We start from the raw sequence: 15,693 nt of genomic DNA, 5'->3' as shown, positions 1-15,693 counted from the left end.
TGTGTGTGTGTATGTATTTGTAATATAGTTACTATCTACATATATTTTAATGTGATACAAAACAAATAAACGATTTTTAAACATCAAACGCTTCACTGATTGATGGCAACACTTGTAAGCGCTCGCTACACCCAAAACCCAAACATCGAAAAACCCATATACACTCACACCCTGGGCCATACACTCGACCCCGCCACCCTGGTGGCAACGCAAATTCACGCCTTCACAAATCTGTTAGCAGTCACATTCCAACTGTTGTTGGCGGACCGGAGGGCTAACGTTGAATAATAACGACAATGTTTGCTGATGCGTTGATTATTAGTTTAAATTGCTGGCCATAGCCATAGGGTGGCAAATGCGCCAGCCATCCAGAAGGGTGTTTGGCTTGCCTAATAGAGACAGACAGCGGTGAGTTCGCTTAACCGTTACAAATTTGATTCTCAACGCCCACTTGTCTCTGAAGCCAACTGTGAATTGTGAATTTGATTGCAGCGCGCTTATAAGTCGGCAATGCAAAAAACAAACAAAAAAGAAACAACAACAACAACAACAACAATTGACACTAGCGCTGTTCTCACACAAAACAAAGCACAACAATAGCAACAACAATCAGAGAACAACACACCCAACTCTCGTAGTTATAAATGCGCCAAAAAGCCGCACATAAAAGTCACACAAATGCCACGCTGCAGCGCAACCAAAATGCTGATAAGAAAGCAAAGAACGACCTCAGCCCCGTAACGAAGACACTTCGCACTCCGCTCCCCACCCCCCAGCACCCACTACCCACAACACACGCCACCCAGAGACAGACCAAAAAATCATGCACACCCCAAAGAAAGAGAGAGCAAAGCATATAGAGGGCGAGAGGAGGTCGCACGTCTGCCGCCGTTGCCGCAAGGTCGTTTTTATAGTGACTGGGCCGCAATAAACGCCAACCAGCTACTGTTTTGTCTCACTGTCTAGGTCTGACACTGGACCGCCCGCTGCCTCATAATGTCTATATTTGAACTACACACAATGCGGGAAGAAGTGAACGCTTCTTCACGAAATCACTTGTGCCAAATGTTACAACAATATTTGTACAATAAAGTCGTCGACTGTGGAGAAGTGGTTATGACTTGATGGCCACAGAGGACAGAGCGCCCTTTTCAGAAACTCAGAGTTCAAAAACCTAGAATCAAAGGAGCCATTTATTCCAAGGTAACAAAACAGTTTATAAAAATGCAATCAATATATATAAAGAAGTTCAGGGTCGGGCTTTTGAAAATTTGCGTAGAATCTTGAATAAGTTTTTTCATTTACAGATAAGCTGCTAAAAACCCTGATTAAACAATAACCAAACCAAAACTTTCAGCCACTAAAAATGATGAAATATTTTAATAATTCTTAAATATTAAATAATAAATAATTTGCTTTTAAAGTTGCTTTTACAAACATACTTTACAGTGAAGAGTATAATAAAAAAGAAGAAAACTTCCTGGCGATCGTTATTTACAAACTGCATTTATTGTGTTTTAAAAAATAAAACTAAAATAGTGTTTTTATATTGGAACTGTCGGCATACAATCAGATATACAATCAAGCATTTCTACATTTCTACATTTCCCATCAAAAGAAATTATTCCATTATTTAATTAAAAGCAATAGACAACTTTTGCTTATGAATTTGCAGATTGGCTTTTTCAGGTTATGCTTAGGGATCTTTTGAGCATCTATAGTACATCTTTAATCGTCGACACCCATTAAAAGAATTATTAAGAATTATGCGCACTCAAAAGGTAGATTTTAGTATCTCTGTTTGATCTATAGTGGAACCTTTTATAACTTGAATCTTTGGATGATCTGTAAGTCTCAGTCCCATCAACTAAATTAATTATCAGATATGCAGTCAAACACTTCTACAACTTCCATAAACAGAAATTATTCCATCCCATTACACCAATATACAACTTTCCTCTATGAATTTACAAATTGACTTTTTCAAGCCAAGCTTAAGGATCTTTTAAGTATATAGAGCTTTAATCATCCTCATCCATTATAAATAATTGTATGATCTTTAAATGATCTAAAATGGAACTTTTAATAACTTGAAACTTGGGATGTTCTATAATGGAACTTTTAATAACTTGAATCTTTGGATCATCTACTTGTATAATAGAACTTTTCATCACTCGTAGTGCCACCACCGAAATTAATTATCAAATTTAACGCATCACAGCATCTTCCGAGAGCAAAAGTCAATAGCCATCAAACTAGCCGACACGCATGCACGTGCGCCCACACCCAGAAGAAGGACACACAACAGCGACAGTCACTTGTTTCAAGACAAACAAAAACATTGGAAGCAAACGCTGCTGAAGATGTCGTGCGAGCAATACTTGTAGTCGACACCATCGCCATCACCATAACCGTAGCCATCGCCATGCCCGCACCCTTGCCCAGAGCAGCACCAACAATCGCATCAGCGACAAACGTACAAAATGAAATGAAAGTTGTTTGATTTGCTTTGTGGGCAGCTCGATGGGAGCGGGTGCGAAGTGCCTGAGAGAGGTAAGTGACAAAAGTAAGAAGTCGCCAACTCTACCCCAACCCCGTCTACAACTATGTGGCTGTTCTTTTTTCATATACCCTCACATAAAAGTCCCATGCACAAAATAATTCTTTACGAACTCAATAAAACAAGCAGAGTACTTTCTTATGTAAGAACTGAACTCTTTCTTTCCAGAACTCAACCAAAATAAACGAAACGAAAAATATCATATAAGAAAAACACGTTTCGACCAACTACAAAATTAACAACAAAGTCGCAATAAATAAATATCTAGTTTAATTATTTCATTTGTCGCCAAAAGTAAAGAATATTCATTTGATTGATATTTTATGTTGCATCGAACTTTTTGTTATAAATAAAGACTCTTACAGAATTATAAGACTGTAAGTAATTTTTTTTAATCATTCGCCTATATAGACCTATAATTTGATTAGTCAAATTTTAATTGGATTTATAAACTATTCCACATTTACATAAAACTACAAAAGCAGAGTTCCCAAGTCAGTAACTTGTTGTAAAAAATAAATTTAGAAAATGCAATTGGAATGATTATATCTTATATTATTATATTATATATGATTATATCTAGCTGGAAACTATTTCTTTTTTTTTTTTGAGATAAAACTTTAATTTTACTGTTATTATTTACAACAACCTAAATTAAACTTATAGAAATATACAAATACAGCTTAAACTAGGAGTTTAGTCTTATTTAATTATTTATTTCATTTAATTATTAATTATTTATTCTCATATTAAATAAATCTATTGGGAAGATCAGCAGGGTGTGATCTCTTCAGCCTCCTTCTTACTATTGCTGGATGAGTGGAAGTAAAACACAACTTACATCAATTAACAATTGCATACTTTTAGGATGCAATTTCCTGTTTTGCTCCTTGTGCTAATGCTATAAGTTTAATTTAAGTTGTTGTAAATAATAGCAGTATAATTAAAGCTTAACATTTATATATAGAAAGAGAAGGCTGAAGAAGTGCCATCCAAAGGATCTCTCCCGAGATCCCTTGTGTAAAATATATATATAATATCATAAAATATATTTCATATTTAATGTAAAATATTGTAAATATTCCATTGTACACACACTTAGTGAGTCCTATAGATGCATACCACATTAATTTTATAATTTTTATTAAAAAACAAAAAAATAAAAAAACACATATGTATATATAAAACTATATATATAACTCTTAGCAGGAATCCAAGGTTGTTGAGCTATGCCAGGCGCCTAAATATTATTGAATAAAAGGTTTATAGAAATGTCTTTTTTCTAGACACTCGGTTCGAATCACGACATAAGCATGATATAGACAGTACTTTGCCGTCTTAAAATACTGTAAGATATTGGTCATTACTTGTATTTATATGAAAATGTCAAGCTGTTGTGCAGATTCTGAACATAAGAATTAGGAAAAAGAAATAAAAATGTTAATCTTTACAAATTTCGACTACAATTTAATAGCTCCTTCTGGGTGAGCAGTGTTAATAAAGTAAGGGTATTCAGATTTCGCTACAATGTAGAGTTGAGTTGACTTTTCTTGTTTTGTTTTATTTACTAGCTGGGTCGCAGTCGCCCGCCCAGTCCACTTTCCCTCCCACCCAACTTCATTCAGGACGCTCGTCGTTTTTTCTCGCTTTGCTATTTTACTCCTGGCACACTCACATCCGCTCTGATAAAAAGAAATATTTTCTTTTTGCCATGCGTTTTGCCACTTTTCTAGCTTATTTCGCACGCTGCTCCATTCCGCGCCTTTCATTATTATTATTATGATATTTTTGGGCATTTGGTTCTCTGCGCTTTTAAAGTGTCGCCCTGTCTTCGTTTGGCTTTTTGAGAAAGTGCTTGCCATTTGGAGGGCCACAAAAGTCCAGCCCATTACATAAAGGATATTGCTAACCATTAATCAATTGGGTGTCCATGGAGCAGGAAATATGCTCTCATGTATTGGACATCACAGAATTATGGCTCCCAATTTGCATCGCTCAAGAAGCTCTCTGACTCTTGAGGCTCCAAATATGTACACACGAAGAAGAACAACTTCTTATGGCCCCTGACACATAATCGCGTGTAATAAATTTTAATTTTTTAAGCATTTGTAAACAGTTTTATCAGCAAAAGTTGCCAACAAAGGCACATTTTTCAGCAAGGATGCCGAGGAGCATATAAAAATAGATTAAGTCGCACCCACGCAGCTGCGCTCGTAAAAAAGAAAAAGGGAAAAGAATATGAAAAACCCCGCCGCTCCAAAGACATTGGCAGCAAATTAGCGAGCGAGCGACGGACGCTGGGTGGCAAGATTGGTGGGAGATTTCTACTATGTCGGGGTTTATCATGCGTCTGGAATGCGCACCCAGGCACACACACACACACGCCCACTGCGTAAAAACGCCAGCAGACGGATATCCGGCGCGTGGAAGACAAACAAAAAAGGCATTAAATCGCATTTAAGTCAAACCCAAGCAAAGGCAAGGAAAGGCGACTGAAGCAAGCAAGCAAGCAAGCAACCAACCAAGAAACCAAGCCAGCAACCACCACCTACGCTCAGATTATCCTTCATTTGCTTAAGAGAGAAGCGAGAACAACGACAATGATACCACAATGACAGCCCACTTGAGAGGATATATGTACGTATCTACATATATACTCGCATGTATGTGTGTATGTAGATGCATGTATTGTGTGTCTGTGTGTGCCTTTAACGCCTGCATGTGGAAGCTTATCAATGTGGCAGCTGTATTAAAAAGGGACCAAAGACTATGGGGTATGGAAGTAAAGCAAAATAAACGTAATAGACTTATTCGTACGGTGGATATTTGCGACAATGTACAACATATCTATTAAGGTATTGAAAAGAAATTACAAATAAGTAAAACTTAGGAAAAATATATAGTTATATTATTGAATATGTACTTGAAATATACACCCAATCGTGTAAAAACAGAATTACGCGATAGATAGACGGGATCATATAACAACCTTTGATGTATTTTTTCATAAATAAATCAAAGAAACAGAATGGTTGTAGAATTTTCAGGGACTGTAATCATTATAAGTGTTATTAAAAAAATTACAAAATAATGATTATTTATTAATTTTTATTCATTCACTAAAAATTTAATAATTATTTTCAGAAATATACACGATAGATTGGTTCCTAAAAAATTCGTATAAAAAAGACATTGATCATGTGCAAAATTAATCGTGCTAAATACTTATATTAAAGTCGTGTAACCACATAAACAATTTTAATTTTCAAACCGTGTAAAAACAGAATTTGGTGTAATTAATTTAATGATTGTACTAAGTAGCCAATAGGCATTAAGTATTCTATAGTTGTGGTCGAAATCTTTCACAAATCCCTGCATTATCAAACATAATAAGCAAAAAAAGAAAAATCAAATATTATCATAGTCGGCTCTGTACTCAAGTTCTACTTATTATTATATTAATGATAAAATATTATTGTTGAGTTTTGTTCGTTTTTCGAAAGAAGAACTTCACACAAAAAAATAAACAAACAAAAAATTACACATTTAAATAAAAAAACACTAAAAAAAAAAAAATACAAAAGTTACAAAAAGTAAAAAAAAAGTATTTTTAATTTCCAGAATGTTGCAACCGATTTCCGAGAGATGGTCGCGCGCCTTACCCAATCGCAAGTCAACGGACTGCAGCAATATTTTCGCCACTGGTATTGTGCCGCCACGGGAAAGTTTTTTTCCATCGTTCGAGAGAAGCAGCAGGGATCCGCCCATGGGATTGCTGCTGGGCTGGGAGTTTGGACGCCAGTGGCTGCATGAGCGTGAGACTTACCTGCGCGACAAGCGCCTGCAAGCGAAGGAGCATCACATCGAACCAGACTTCACGTGGTGGCTGAACAAACGCAAGGTGACCAAACGACGCAAAATGTTCCACAGAAAATCCCAGGGAGCCTCTCTGGCCAACTGCAAACTAACAGCTTTTGCTTTGGCCAGAAAGAACAGACGTCTACGCGCTGAGGAGCGCAATAAGCGGGCTCTCGCTCCGAACACCGCTCACGTATCTGGCGAGAGGAGGAATTCGAAGTGTATGTGCAAGAACGGCAAACGCAAGCCTCCGGGAAAGTAATAGAAATAGGGAGAGTAAACAGAACCACCAAATCGTCTTCAGAAGAAATGTAAATGGAATTGTAACTACCTGCATAATATGCATATTTACATTGAAAAATGTAAAGTATTATAAATAAATATTAGAAAATAGTACAGCATAATACTTGTTCCCTCATTTCAATCTTCACGATTATTATTATCAATTGAACCGATTAGTGAGCAAGTTAATTGAAAAGTTATCTTAATCGGCTCAAAGAAAAGGATGGGGTTCTCAATTCGACTTTATTTTTGTTATGTTTGTTCCCTCAGAACTTTCGACTGAGTGAAGCGATTTTGATGATATAGGTGTAAAATTTTCATTGTCGTGGATATGTAAAGACTGACAGAGATGTTTAGTCCAAATAGTTTATTTTTTTGTTAAAATTGTATTTGTTATAGTTTATTACATCATTACTTTTTGAGCTATAGTCTATAAATTGTTAGGCCACACCGAGCTAACTGCCTTTCACAAGCCTGATCACGCTTAGTTTATAATCTAATACAGTTAACGCCTTGTATTAGATTTAGTTTATATGAATAAGTAAATTTTTATCTGCATTATAAAATCGTTAAATTTTTGTTTTCGATCGATGCCATTAGTGAAGCACGGTTGATAAAAGTTCTTGCAACAAATTCGAATTCAAATTACTGAAAAGTGTTGGAATGTTTTTTTTTCTCAAACAAATTAAACATTCATTCCAAAGGCTTGTCTGCTCGGTCTGCTGGTTGGGCCAAGCTTTCAATTGGAAATTAGAAGACATGGAAAATGAATCACAATTTATTATATTTCTTTGAAACCATTGTTGGAAATATTACACGATTAATAATTAGCAGGGAAAATAATTATATAAAAATAATAAAAATATTTGTTAAATTGTGAACTACAATGTGGAGATATAACTACGTTTACAGAGGCACCCATAGTGCATTCTGCACTGTAGTCCCTTCCATCTTGTAGTTCGCATAAACGTAATGGAATGTTGTAGTGAATGTCCCTGACAATTTAAATGTATAATGCAACTTACTATGCCCCATGGGCGATATGGTCGCTGCAACAAAAACAACAAATGACTCGACCAGCGGCAATTAAAGCGAGTCGAGCAGCCGGGAATGCAGCCAAGAGCAGGCGACCAGTCAACGCCATATAAAAAAAAGAAAGAAAAACAACTGAAACGCTGAACAAAGCCGACACATAAAAAAGGCTTGCTAAAGGTCCAAGGATATGCAGCTCCCACACAAAGGAGCAATTAATGCGAAATTGTCGCTTCATAATTGCTGAATATGCAACGCGAACGGCATAAAGAAGCAATTAATGTCGCACAAATGCGCTTTGCATGCATAAAAATGCGAGTCGAAGGGCTAAAGTGGAGTAACGAACACCCACACAATGTAAAGTGCAGCAAAAATAAAGAGAAAAAAAGCAGAAAGAACCAACTTGACGACCATAGAAAAAGTGTTAACAATTTGCCGATAGTCAATAGGAAAAGCCGACGTTTTCAATGCGTTCGCCAAACAATTGCAATTACATTAGAAAAGCGCAAAGTGCAGAAGAGAGCACCACCACCACCAACAACAACAACAATAACAACAATATCAAGAGCTATGTACGAGTATGTATGTATGTATCTAAGCCATGCCACCCACGTAGCGCGTTCACTTCCGTTGCATGCCAAGCACGTTGCAAATTGTCGCAACGCATCAAAAAATGGCATTGCCATCACAAAAGCATCGGCCAAACGAATTGCCAATTTAAATGTGAATAGAAAAATTGCAAGGCACCATCATCCAACCACCCACACCTCCCACCTCCCCGCCTCCCCTCCAGCCAACGCATTCAATCCTTTCACAATCGCCAATCACTCTGTCGTCGTTGTCGCCATTGCTTTCGCAAACAATGAGCGCCAAATACGTGAGAAACTTGTTTCCAGGCAGTCAGGCAGGCGGACAGGCGGGCGAGAGGGAAGGGCAGAGGCGAAGAAGCGCAAGTCCGTTAAGTCGGTCTTAATTCATTTTCTTTTTTTAAATGCCTCTACTTATAACTTCAATTCTAATCTAAAGAGCAACAGGTTTATTCAGGCAGTGTTTTTGGTCAGACAAGCAAATAATTTGTTGCAAATTCCTTCCACTTAACAAGTAAGTCATGACTTGAAGGAATTTGTTTGGAAATTTTTGTGTCTCTTTGACCGTAGTATAATTTTTGTTTTTTTTTTAGGGAAATCCAAAATTATATATAGAGGAGAATTGTTGATAGCGTCTACATATTACAATAAAAATAATAAAAATACCAAAAAAAAAAATCTTGTAATTTCTATATAAATAAAACTTTAAATTATAGAATGTTGCGTGAAAAATAAAATAGATCAAAAAAATGACATTACATTACAATTGTATTTAGATAACATTATATATATAGTATATCATATTTAAATATATATATCGCCAGTAGATGTTAAGTTTTGTAAACCTAAGTAGACTTATGTAAATAAATAAATAATATATAATATGTATTGTTAAGGTATATTGATATCGATCTAAAGAATTAATGACTAGCATACTAATTTAAAAGTAACCTAAAAGGTACTTGTCATGCTTGGATGGAGATAACAAAATAAATAAATAAATAAAATAATATTGTTTGCAAATATTCTTAGACTTAACGCTCTAGGCGTTAGATTAAATGCCTCCTGAAGTAATAAGCCAACCTGCTGCCATGGCAATTAATTTAATCTCCAACTAATATGAAGATCATTCGACCATATTTGGACCTCTACTTAATTGGCTCTAAGCGTAGGCTTGAACAATAATATTGGCTAATAAATCTTCCTCTACCGGCTCTGAGATTCTATTCTATTGACGTCTCTGACCACACTTGGCTGTAAGACGGGACACAGCTAGCCGAAAGGCTAATAATATTCCCCCACCGGGGTGGAGGTGCTTATTAGATATTATTGTAATTTGATTAGATTTCTCTAACTAAGGCTTTCCGAGCTTATAAAGTTTTTTTTCATAATTTTGATGTATTGGTTTCCTACGTCGACAGGCAATGTTTGTTGACATAAATATAAATAAGACAATGCCAGACAATCAAATGGCAAAGAGCATGCAGGCGCTGGCAAAACAATGCTCCCACTGCAGATGCAGCTCGTTATCGGAACCCAATACCGGCCAGTCATCGAACTGCCGGCAGTGCCTTAACCTAGTGCGAGTCACACAATCTGGTGACCCCGCTTGGTGCCTGACGTGCTATCGGACCTAATTGCGTAATGAGCCAGCGCTTTTTCATCTTTTGAGCAATTGATAAACATATTTTTCGCCTGCGGGGCACCGAATGATTGCAACAAAATATTTTCCTGGCAATCATCGACCCCCCAAAAAGAGATTCGCCCAGATCCGTAGGCCTAGAGCAGTGATAAAGCGGTGCTATAAATGCGCCACCGAGCAGGGCCGATCATGCAGTCACCTTCTGGTTAGTAACCAGTGCAGTACCTAGGAAAGTATCATCCAGAGAACGAGCAAGTGGCAACATGAACAAGCTGCTTTTGTGTATGACCTGCGTGGTCGGCCTGGCAGCCGCTGGGGTGCTGGATGTGCGTGTCCTGCAACAAGGACTCGGCTTGGGACGTGGCGGTAAGTTGCTGCATAGTCGTTTCTTTTCTCTATATACATGGAGATGCACTGCCTTCTATTTGCAGATGGCCAAGTCATCGAACGTATGACTCAGGAGGAATTGCAGCGCCAAAAGTTTTTGCTGGACATCTTGCATCGTGTACAGCAGCCTCTCCAGCAGATTGATCTGATTCGCCTGGACCGTGGCCTCATCGAAGACGATCAGCACTACCATGGTGGTATTGACGCCGAGATGAAACGCATCATCGAGCTGGATCGCCAACGCCGACTCCTGGATCAACATCAGATATACAGCATTCGCGATGAGCAGCACGTTCGTCAGCTGCGCGGTCTCTACCGTCTATTAGTGCGCTCGGACTGGCCCACTCTGCAGCGCAATTTGGTCTATTTGCGTCGCAACATCAATCCCGCCCTGCTCGTCAACGTGTTGTCGCTGGTGATTCGTGATCGTGCGGACACCCAATCCTTGATCATGCCAGCCATACAAGAGGTCCTGCCCCAACAATATGTGGATGAGCAGGTGGTGCAGCGTGTTCAGCACATTGGCCAACAACAGAGTGTGCAGCCCAATCTCCTGGATGTCATCGGCATGGGACAGACTACGCGTGTCGTGGATCCTGTGATGCGTCTTATGGATCGCACCCAACTGTGGATGCCCTGGCGTCAACTGCGCATGCAAATGGCTTTGAGAAGGGCTGCTCAGCAGGGTCGTTTGGGAATGAGTGGTGTAAGCGGAGTTGGAACCGGAATCGGAAGCGGAAGCGTTGTGGTGCTGCCCATGGATACTAAGGAGCAGGGAATGTCTCTACTAACAGAGGACATTGGCATGCGCAACTTTGTGCAGGGATTGGTAAATGAGTTGGCTCTGCGTGAAAAGGTGGGACACACCCAAGGCATCAGCACCAACAACGACGATGATGAGCAACAGCAGCTGGAACGCTTGGGGCAGCTTATTAGACAAAATGGCGGCCGTCTGGACATTGGCCAGCAGGGAAAACAGTTGTTTCGTTCCGGCAACGGCATCCACACAGATGACTATGAAACCGAGCTGCGCGACCAACTTCGACAACTGCGCGTTGGAAATGGCATTGGCCTGGGTATGGGTATGGATAATGAAGAGCTGTCCACTACGGACGTAAACAACAAGCGACTCCTGCGCGTCAACCGTCGCCGTCTGCAGCAAGATGAGGATGTGGAGAATCAGAACCAACGCATTGGTGGTCAACTGGACAACGAGCGTGAGCGTTTCTTGCGCGTGCTGCGACGTGACAACGATGAAGATGAGGATGAGATGAAGATGCAAATGCGTGGCGGACGTATTGGTCTAGAACGCAACATTGGACAGGGAATTGGCATGGGCATCAACCGACGCCGAGTCCAGAATAGTGATGACAACGATGATGATGATGTTTTTATTGGTGGTCGCCAAGGCATACATCGCATTAACTACGGCCGTATTAACGATGCAACTAAGGATCTGCCCACCGTAGACGTTAACAGTGATCGTCTGCTTCGCGTAGGTCGCCGTCGTCAGAACATGCTGGAACAGCAGCAGGGCAATGGCATTATGGGCATAGTTCGCGGTGACCGTTTTAGCGAGGGACGTCGTGTGGGGGAACAGAAGCAAAAGGACCAGAAAAGCATATTGGGCGACTGGATCGACTTGGACGTGATGCAGGGCATGACTCAGCAACAGCAACAGCAACAACAAGGTAAGTTGAATGTGCGCGGACAAAAGTATGGGGATGTCAAGCAGCGCCGCGAGCAGAAAGTGGAGCAACAGCATGGTGGCATCATGGGCAACAGGATGAATCAGCAAGAGAATATCAGACAGCAGCAAGAACGTCAGCAACTCGGAATGTACAACAACGACGATTTGGAGCGCTTTAGCAACAACGATGACCGCCTGCTGTACATCAACAGACGTCGCTTGCAGCAGCAGCAGGAGCAGGAGCAGCAACAGGAGCAGCAACATATGCCCCGTCGTGTTGGTACCATAGGTGAGGGTCGTCGTGTGGGCGCAACCCCATTGGAGGATGAGGACATCATGCAGCTTATCCGTCGTGACAATCGCCTGAATAACCTCAGCGATGATGAGATCATACAGATGCTTCAGCGCAACCGTCAGACTCGACGCATGCAGGAACAGAAACGCCAGCAGAGCTCTGATGAGGAGGACGAAGATGAGCGTGACCGCAGCAGTATTCAACAAGGCCGACGCATGCGTCGTAGCCTCAACATTGTTCAAGATCAGCAACATCAGCAGCAACAGGTGATCAATTCCCGTCGCAACGAGATCCTGTTGCACACTATTCAACAGCTGGTGGCTCGCCTCAATCAGGAACGCATCTCCCTCGGCCAGAATGTGAATGACCTGCAACTGAATGGCAATTTAAATGTCCAGCGCTTGAACAACCCCCGCCTAATCAACAATATCGATGAACGCTTTGCCCTGCGCCTGAACGACATGCGCCTGGACTCCATTCGCAATCGCGCCCTGCTCGAGCAGATCAATGACATCGAGCGTCGCCTGAATCTGGTTATCGATCAGTTGGTGCGTCGCGAGGTCGACGTCACAGGCAGACTAGGACAGCTGACCAAGCAACGTGAAATGGATCGCGTCATTGGGGATGTACTATTGGGTCGCCTGGGACAAGTTGGCATTCTGGACATCATACGCGAACTCCTGCAGAACGATATGCAGCAGGTGGGTCAGCAAGAGGATCGCCTAGGTCTGGGTGTGAGCCTCAATGACCCTGTAGTGCAGCACATTCTGCGCCGTATTGTGGCCATTGTCGATCAGCAGCGTGAGCAGCAATTGGGCTCGTACCAGCGTGAGGATTTGCGCATGGATGGTGTGACCATAAACGATGTACGAATGGACAAGCTGCGCACCCGCATCGATAATATCGACATGGATTTGAGCAACTTGTTGGAGCAAGATCAGGAAGAACAGCAGCGCGTGATAATTGGACGTCAGCGTCGCCTCAATAACAAGGCCTTCAATATCGAAATGGACATCACGTCTCAGCGCCCACAGCCAGTTGTCATTCGCATGCTCCTGGGACCACGCACCGACGCCCTTGGCCGTGAGCTCACCCTGGACGAACGTCGCAATAATTTCGTGGTTCTAGATACTATCACAACCCAACTGCAAACGGGACGCAATCGCATTCTACGCCGTTCCAATGACATTTCATGGACCACTCGTGACGCCACGCCAGCCACTGAGATCTATCGTCGCGTCATGATGGCCTTGAATGGCCAGACAGCCAACAAGGAAAACATCGAACTGATTGGCGAAAATGGACGCTTCCCTCAACGTTTGCTACTGCCTCGCGGTCGCCCCGAAGGTCTGCCCATGCAACTGTTGGTAATTGTCTCGCCTGTGGACGAACATGAGCAGCGTATGGGACGCATTGGCGGTGATGTCGCTGGTGTGCTTACCGGTCGTATTGGCACTGGCATTGACGGCGGCATTGGCATTAGCTCCGTCAATCAAGACAACCGTCCCTTGGGATACCCACTCGATCGCCCAATTGAGAACGAACGTGTTCTGCTCGATCTTCCCAATGTAAGCGTACAGGATGTTGTGATCATAGAAGACAACTAAATGAAGCCACACGAACGATATTGGAAACTAATGGACAACCGATCAATTGACCGAACCGACCGATCTGCTATGGCCTGGAATCCGACACAACGAAGCTTAGTTATTAGTTAAGCATATTTCAACAAAATTCTAGTAACCATAACTCAATTATTCCTTCCACAACATTATTAACGTTACCCTATTTTTAATAATCCACGAAATACATTATGCAATCTATGCAAAAAGCATTACAACTAAAAGGTCTATTAAATATAAATTAGAATCTTTATAGAGCAGAAGCAAGCAATAATCCACGAAATAACTAAAGCTATGAAGCTATTCTGTTCATTTTCAGTTCGTTTAAGCTTGTCAACATTCACATATATTCACAAAATAGGAATAAATACTCTTTTCTAAACAATCGACATGCTTAGCCAGCCAAAAATCGACGATATGATACGCCTGCTCGAAGGAGGATTTCGCCAGAGATCTCGTTTTATAAAACTGCTGAAGGAGGACATCAACGCAGTGTGTGCAAAGGCGCGAGATATATTTTTAAGCCAACCTATGTGCCTGCGGCTGAGTCCGCCTATCTGCATAGTTGGTGACTTGCATGGCCAGTTCGAGGATCTATTGCGCATTCTCAAAAGCACCGGAACTCCTCCTGAAAAACATTATCTTTTCCTAGGAAACTACGTGGACCGTGGGCAGAATTCAATTGAGACTATTACTCTACTCTTGTGCTACAAGATCAAGTATCCGGACTGTGTATTCATGCTACGAGGCAATCACGAGTCCCAAGCTCTCAATAGAATTCACGGCTTCCACGACGAGTGCCAGCGACGGTACAGCCACAAGCTGTGGCTTGCCTTTGTGGCATGCTACAGCTGCATGCCTGTGTGTGCCGTTGTGGGAGAGAAGATCTTTTGCTGTCACGGTGGTCTCAGTCCCCATCTCCTCAACATAGATCAGATTAACAAGCTGAAGCGCCCCACGGATGTTTCAGAAAACAGCCTTCTCTGCGATCTACTCTGGGCCGATCCCGACCGCATGACCTACGGCTGGCGGCCGAATTGTCGAGGAGTCAGCGTTACATTTGGCCGGGATATTGTGGATCGTTTCCTTGCGCGCCATCACTTCGAGTTGATCTGTCGTGGACATCAAGTTGTAGAGGACGGCTTTGAATACTTCGCCAGACGACAACTAATCACAATTTTCTCGGCACCTAAATTTTGTGGAAAGTATGACAATCATGGGGCAACCATGCACATAGATGAGAACATGCTGATCGCCTTTGATCTCTACGCACCTCTGACCAACAGTAGTACCAATTTAAATAGGAATAGGTCAAGCACTTATTTGCAGAGCTAAGGCTTTATCGAATTGGATTGGCAAAAGCATGCCTGGAATACTACATTCTCAAAAAAAAAAAGTTGTGATAAGACCTGTTCGTTTTTGGATTTTGCAATCCTTAAATTATATTTTTCGCATTTATTTTTTTAAGTCAAAACTGCATTTTTTTTACAAGAAAATATAAATCCCATACGCATGTACGGCGATTATGGGGTGTGTTCAAAAGTAATGGCACTATTTCTAGAGTTTATCAGATTTTTTAGGAGATGACAAGTGTTTTAAGTCATCTTAAGCGTTTGTTTTTTCTCTTATATTTTAATTAATGTAAATATTTAATTTTGCCAATTGATCCGACTAAGTACAGCCATGTTTTATAAATTATAAACATTTTAATTTAAAAGGGGGGCTGAATACAAGTCGC

General features: G+C 41.0%; 3 protein-coding genes across 3 annotated transcripts; all 3 read left to right on the top strand.

The window, feature by feature from the left end:
• The first annotated feature begins 6,090 nt into the window (after nucleotides 1–6,090).
• Nucleotides 6,091–6,822, top strand: LOC115623061. Its single transcript, XM_030517240.1, has one exon. It carries the CDS (start codon nucleotides 6,183–6,185, stop codon nucleotides 6,678–6,680), a length of 498 nt encoding a protein of 165 aa, XP_030373100.1. The 5' UTR covers nucleotides 6,091–6,182; the 3' UTR covers nucleotides 6,681–6,822.
• Nucleotides 6,823–10,400: 3,578 nt separating this feature from the next.
• On the top strand, nucleotides 10,401–13,940 carry LOC115622290 (fat-body protein 1). Its single transcript, XM_030516193.1, has 2 exons — nucleotides 10,401–11,702; nucleotides 11,802–13,940. Exons 1-2 carry the CDS (start codon nucleotides 10,413–10,415, stop codon nucleotides 13,938–13,940), a joined length of 3,429 nt encoding a protein of 1,142 aa, XP_030372053.1. The 5' UTR covers nucleotides 10,401–10,412.
• A 354-nt stretch (nucleotides 13,941–14,294) lies between these two features.
• LOC115622692 (serine/threonine-protein phosphatase alpha-2 isoform-like) lies at nucleotides 14,295–15,429 on the top strand. Its single transcript, XM_030516718.1, has one exon. The coding sequence runs from the start codon at nucleotides 14,346–14,348 to the stop codon at nucleotides 15,288–15,290; it is 945 nt and encodes a 314-aa protein (XP_030372578.1). The 5' UTR covers nucleotides 14,295–14,345; the 3' UTR covers nucleotides 15,291–15,429.
• The last annotated feature ends 264 nt before the right edge of the window (nucleotides 15,430–15,693 follow it).

The sequence above is a fragment of the Scaptodrosophila lebanonensis genome, unplaced genomic scaffold (assembly GCF_003285725.1).
Source record: "Scaptodrosophila lebanonensis strain 11010-0011.00,11010-0021.00 unplaced genomic scaffold, SlebRS2 tig00000043-arrow-pilon, whole genome shotgun sequence".
NCBI classification, from domain to species: Eukaryota; Metazoa; Arthropoda; class Insecta; order Diptera; family Drosophilidae; genus Scaptodrosophila; species Scaptodrosophila lebanonensis.
This window is presented reverse-complemented; position numbering and strand designations above follow the sequence as displayed.

Bases quoted from the DNA above. Each gene is read 5' to 3' on its own strand.
- LOC115623061 (XM_030517240.1), top strand. From the start codon at position 6,183: ATGTTGCAACCGATTTCCGAGAGATGGTCGCGCGCCTTACCCAATCGC.
- LOC115622692 (XM_030516718.1), top strand. From the start codon at position 14,346: ATGCTTAGCCAGCCAAAAATCGACGATATGATACGCCTGCTCGAAGGA.
- LOC115622290 (XM_030516193.1), top strand. From the start codon at position 10,413: ATGACTCAGGAGGAATTGCAGCGCCAAAAGTTTTTGCTGGACATCTTG. The intron at 11,703-11,801 runs GTCCAGAATAGT...GATGCAACTAAG, and splicing joins TGGGCATCAACCGACGCCGA to GATCTGCCCACCGTAGACGT.